This window comes from Lipophrys pholis, assembly GCF_963383615.2.
Source record: "Lipophrys pholis genome assembly, chromosome: 19".
Taxonomy (NCBI): Eukaryota; Metazoa; Chordata; class Actinopteri; order Blenniiformes; family Blenniidae; genus Lipophrys; species Lipophrys pholis.
In genome coordinates, this window is record NC_137647.1 from 2,455,667 (window position 1) to 2,461,787 (window position 6,121).

Below are 6,121 nucleotides of genomic sequence, written 5' to 3' on the forward strand. Positions count from 1 at the left end.
CTCTGTTTATTGAATCTATATAAAAAAACTGTTTCACTCTCTGAAATGACTGACAAAACAAATCTAGAAGTTTTTTAGGATATTCCAATTTTTTGAGGAGTACCTCTATATTGTCTGATGAATTAATATCGTATAATCCAGTGGCGGACCGTCAGGGCCTGCTAGGCTTCTCTGCAGGCGCAAAGACAAATATCAGAATCCCAGACTGATGTTGATCATATTTTGTCCATGAATACTTATAAAATAATTCCAAATGGTCTTTCCGCTTCCTCTCACAGCTTCTCTCCCGGCTGCGCTGCTTCCAGACTGAACTTCCATATTAAAGCTTTTAACCAATCACATTTCAGCCATCACCTGTTGCCGGAGGCCTTCACATTCAATCCCGCAGGCGTCTGCAGTGTAAAACAGACGTTGGTCACGCTGCTGCTTCAACCAATCAGATTTTGATAGTGGCGACTCGGGGCTTTCTCTAGAAGGCCGAGCGTGACCTCAGTGTATTCAAGCCCTCTGATTGGATCGTCAGAGAGTTCACGATCCAGCGCGAGCTGACTGCATCTGTAGCAGCTGCACAAACAAAAATATAGTTGTGTTGATTTAATAGAGGTTTAGTCAACCTACAATGACTAGAGGAGAAGATAAAGACATTTGGTTGGATTATTTTAACTTGAATTCTTCTATGGAGTCTGGCATTCTAGCTTCACTGTTAGAGACAAGAGGATTGCATCCTTCCATGTGTTTTTCCCTCCATTTTGTATCGTGTGGTTTTACTGATACTTAGAGACTATAACCTTTTGCAATGTAAACAAGGGAGTGACTGCAAACTGGAGCCCACCTCAAGGCCGGGAATCCACTATGATTGGCCGAAGTGGTCAAGGGTGACAGGGAGGACCCGGGAAGGGAAGCCCGCCTCTCTGATTCAAAAGTCGATGTTTGTGTAAAATCAATCTCTTTCCTATCCTTAAGTTGGGGAGAGCACGGCCGTCCTGTGCAGCAGACCATGCGGTGAGAATGTCTTTGTTTAATAAATAATTGTGTTCATTCGTAACTATTTCAGATCTGTTGTCCTTAAGTCAGCCACAGTTTTAGGAACATGCAGAATCATGAGAATATAGATATAAAATTAGATCAAACAATCTGGTTGCAGATTTATTGGCAAAACAAAGTTCAAGACGGACTTTTCCAAGAGGTCTTTGAATGCACCGCAGTGCTCAAGTGCACTGGTGCAATTTATCTGTGCTCACTACAAACTCAATGGCAGGATTCAGGATTATATTATTTGCCATTATATTATTTTCAAGACCACGAAAAGCTGACGTTTGTCACCCTCCTCGACCCCCAGAAGTTTTGGGAAAAGCAGCCGCTTTTTATTGCAGCTGCAGCAGAAGGTGAGAGGTGAACTGGGATTGTTTTCATCAGTAAAGGTATTTATTCTGGCTACACGAGTATCTATCTGTGATGCAAAGGCTTTTTATACTGCATTTCTGCATGATAACAGGGTTTTTGTAGCCATAAAAAAGTTATTGAGGGATGGATTGAGTCAGACCAGCACCAGTGAAGGCCTGGGTCTGAAATGGACGGTCCGCCACGGGTATAGTCTCACCAAGTCATGCGTTAACAAGTTTGGAATTGTCTCGGACGCGGTAACAGTGTTGCTTTTGGCCTGCCGGATGTTTGTAATTCTTCAATTTATGAGAGAATAATTGCTCCTTCAGTAATCTCCTGACTGCTCCGCAGGGATTCTCTGTGTGTGATTGGTCAGACGCTGCAAACGCATCCTGAAGGGAAAACTCTGGGCTGAACCAAGTTAACCAGTTAATCTGAGAGATTAAGAGGGAACATGGAGCAGCTCACGGAACATATTGTCCGATATAAAAACTTTAACTTCCTCGCTGGTCTGACCACCGCAGAATACATCGACTCGCTCCAGAGTTTTGAAATCAGAGACAGTGACATCTTCCTCGTCACCTACTTAAAGTCAGGTTGGTGGGAAACTCTAATATCAGTGTTTTATTGGTAATGTTGTGCTCATTACGGAACTTTTCCGTCCTGGACAGGAACCATTTGGACTCAGCAGATCATCATCTCTATCTGTGAGCTGGCCGGAGGCCTGAATGAATATCCCAACAACTCGAAGCAGATGCCCTGGCTGGAGCACCCGATGGGTCAAGATTACTCCAAGAGGCCGTCGCCTCGACTCTTCTCCTCTCACCTCACTCCAGCTCTCATGCCTCCGGGACTGAAGGAGAAGAAGGCAAAGGTCACATGATGCTGCTGCACTTTGGGTGTTTCATGAAGAGAACATGCAATCAAATTTTTATGATCTGAACATTTCAATCACTGTGGCATCAAAACACTGTATTGTGGGGATTGTTTTCCTTTTTCTTGGTCCAAAACAGAAAATGACAATGTCACAGAGAGGAGTGAGAATTAAAATGTTGAATTTCTTTCCGCGTTTCAGATCATCTACGTGATGCGGAATCCGAAAGACAACATCGTCTCGTATTTTCACTTCAGCAGTGAATGCAGCGTGATGGACACTCCCGAGAGCTTCCAGCAGTTTCTGGACCAGTACCTGACGGGAAATGGTGAGAAACCTCAGCCGCACTGTCGGCATGGCGACGATTAACTGAACAGGAAGAAATGGCAGGAATGTCAGCTTGAAATATGATTGAGAGCCTTTCAGTGTCAGAAGAGTTTTTGCTCTTACAGGAACAGGAAGTGATTTGGAATCTCCTTCGTTTGCTGCCTTTATTGGAAGCTGTCAGACACGACCTGTGTGTGTGTGTGTGTGCGTGTGTGTGTGTGTGTGTGTGTGTGTGTGTGTGTGTGTGTGTGTGTGTGTGTCCTTGTTGATGATATAATGACATACACTACTTACAGAAGAGCGACTGGTCATTAGGGGCAGGTGGGGCTGCAGCGACACCCCGAACCACCCCCAGCCCAGGGAGCGCCATTATTCTTTCCTGTTTGGTCTTATATGATGAATAGGAAATGATTTTGCTGTCATGACGACATCAGCCGTCTCCCAGAGGACACAGAGAGACACACCAGGCAGGTCCTTTGTTTCTAAGAAGATAGATTTTTTGGGGTTTGTTTTTTTTAAAGAATGTGATGAAGTCTGGATCCCTCAGCAGTGATGTGTTCAACCTCCACTGTCTGAGAGGAGTGTGATTGTTCTATTACTGGTTGTCCTAGTGAAAGGTCACTGATGGTGACGGAGTGAAGCAGTGTGTCACTGAGTAACTCACCAGAGAGTAATCTAAGTAGGAATAGTGCACTGCCGAGAAGAAGATAGTGACTGATTGGATGCTCTTCGAGGTTAAACAAACAGGTAATTTATTGACAAAATCTGTAGTTCCCAAAGGACTTGATGAGATTGGGTTCAGATCATCCGTTGGAGGATTAGTTCTTGTGGTTCTTTTGGTCTCATTAGGGGTAAATATATGAATCTCTTCAGTTCAAATAAAGAAGGTAAAGTATGGATTCTATCTCTCTGTTTGACAGTCGGGGGATCGTCCTGGTTTGACCACGTCAGAGCCTGGCACCTAAACAGAGACCAGTACAACGTCCTCATGCTGACCTACGAGGAGATGATCCTGGTGAGAGATTGCTTCCTTCCTAGATTCTTCATTTCACCACGTTTCTTCCAGAGGATGAGATGTTTTCCTCTGCAGGACCTGAAAGGAGCCGTGCAAAAGATCTGCAGCTTCTTGGGGAGAAACCTGAGCGACGCTGCCGTCGAGCAAGTCGTAGACAACTCTACGTTTAAGAACATGAAGAAAGACCCCAAGGCAAACTATGAGTTTCTACCACAAGACCAGATTCGAGCGAACTTCATGCGTAAAGGTAAAATCCGAAACTTGAATCAGGACCAGACTGCGGCCTCGTTCACACCACAACGTCTTCAAGTGAAAACACAAAACATTCCTAGTGTTGTTTTCGTTGGGTCTGTTTTTACATGACAGTGATGCTTGGAGCCACTAAAAGTGCAACTTTTTGAAAACTGTGGATTTAGTTTCATTAAAATCAAATCGAACAACAGCACCGACTGGTGGCCCGACATGAAAACTACATTGTTTCCAGTATTTGTTGTTTCAGATTGTTTCCATGTAAAAGCAAAACTTTCCTGTAACATAAAGTCAAAAACGATGCGTTTCCACTCGTCAGGTAAACGAGGCCCGACGTCAGATTTCAGGACGTCGTATCTCACAGGCCTTTTGCTGAGTTTTCACTGAATTATCTTTCTGAGGAAAATCCTTTGGCCTTGATTTCAGGTCAGATCGGCGACTGGAGGAACTATTTCTCTGCTGAACAGAGTCGACAAGTGGATGAACTCCTTCAGGAGAAACTTGGAGATTTGTCTCTGAAGTTCATCTGGGAATAAACTGCAGCTTTGTGATGTTTATCAGTTTTCTAGAAAAAAACTGTTCCTCAGATCTGCTGTAGCAGCTCTTGATCTGTTTGCAGGATCACACCAGACATGTCAAAGAGCTTAAATTCCCTTGATCAATACTAATGACTAGAACAATGTGTAATGTTTGAAGTTGTGACCATTTAAAAATGTAAAATATACTCAGCATGTTGTAATCAAATGTACCATAGAATAGAATAGAATAGTCATTGTATTGTACTTGTACAGATTCATGCAAGACGGAGCCCAATCAAGCATTGAGTGCATAGAAATGAACATACTTTTCAGAAGCCTGATATTTGTGCTTGAAACTTTCTCTTATTAATTGGTTTTATGTGATCTTCTAATTTTCTGAGACACTGAATTTCATTATGTGTAAGGCTTGATCATCAAGATTACAAGAAATAAAAGCTTGAATTATTTCACTGTGTTTATTGAATCTATATAAAATAACAGTTTCACTCTCTGAAATGACTGACAAAACAAATCTAGAAGTTTTTTAGGATATTCAAATTTTTTGAGGAGTACCTGTATATTTTCTGATGAATTAATATCGTATAATCCAGTGGTGGGCCGTCAGGGCCTGCTAGGCTTCTCTGCAGGCGTAAGACAAATATCAGAATCCCAGACTGATGTTGATCATATTTTTTCCATGAATACTTATAAAATAATTCCAAATGGTCTTTCCGCTTCCTCTCACAGCTTCTCTCCCAGCTGCGCTGCTTCCAGACTGAACTTCCATATTAAAGGGGACATATCATGCTAAATCCACTTTTTTTTAGCCCTTAAATGCATGTTGTTGTATATTTAGAGTGTTTAGAAGTACAGAAAAGTTCAAAGTAGTCTCTTCAGGTGCTCCGTTGATATCTTTATATTCTGTTTTGGTCATATTTTGCGATCGGTTTCGATTTTTCTATTCTCTATTACGTTTTTTGAACAATGACGTCACAGTATTCTCAGCGGAACTGCCAAATTAGGACATCGACTCCAGGCCCGACACTTCGAGCAATCCGCCATTTTTGTTTCTCTCTGCGATTTTGTAGTCCAACCGAAGTTACGAGAGGATAAGTCGAAATGTTCGGTTGTTGGATGTAGTAACCCACAAGCTTCGTTACACCGTCTCCCAGCATCAGAACCTTTTCGAAGTGCCTGGTTGAGTTTTATTTTTCACAGAAATGTACCCACATCTGTGGGTAAGGTCATTTTTGTGTGCGCGAAGCACTTCAAGGATGACTGCTTCAGCAACCTCCGCCAGTATAAAGAAGGATTTGCCGAAAGACTTGGTCTGATTGAGCGGTCAGTTCCTTCTATCTATGGAGACGACGAACAGAGCACTTCGGTAAGCTGTATATAACGCTAAAAAGTGTGATGATAAGACGTCCCTGTCATTGTTTTGTTAGCATTAGCAGTTGCACCGTCTTCATATGTTAGCGCTGTGTGCTCGTTTTAGATTATAATGTAACTTCTGTGTTAAATAGTCGTTGTAATACAGGCAGTATTGTAGTAGTGGGCATGGATGGAGAAGTTAGTGTAAATATAGTAACACACCATTGCGTTACATCCATATGAAGACGTTGTTCTGTAGGTGCATCATCGTCATTTTCATCTCGCTCCGCCGGGTCCGACTCTGGCTCCAACATGTATGGCTGGATGGACAAATCTTCCCTTGTTGACATTTTGTAAATAATGTGTGAATATAAAGTTTCTGCG

The 6,121-nt window shown here is 42.5% G+C and overlaps 1 protein-coding gene across 1 annotated transcript; it reads left to right on the forward strand.

The window, feature by feature from the left end:
* Positions 1-1,837: 1,837 nt before the first annotated feature.
* On the forward strand, positions 1,838-4,832 carry LOC308124799 (amine sulfotransferase-like; the record flags this gene model as incomplete). The annotated part of the gene is made up of 6 exons (XM_080488116.1): positions 1,838-1,979; positions 2,055-2,257; positions 2,459-2,585; positions 3,505-3,599; positions 3,675-3,846; positions 4,275-4,832. 6 exons carry the CDS (start codon positions 1,838-1,840, stop codon positions 4,382-4,384), a joined length of 849 nt encoding a protein of 282 aa, XP_080344242.1. The 3' UTR covers positions 4,385-4,832.
* Positions 4,833-6,121: the final 1,289 nt, after the last annotated feature.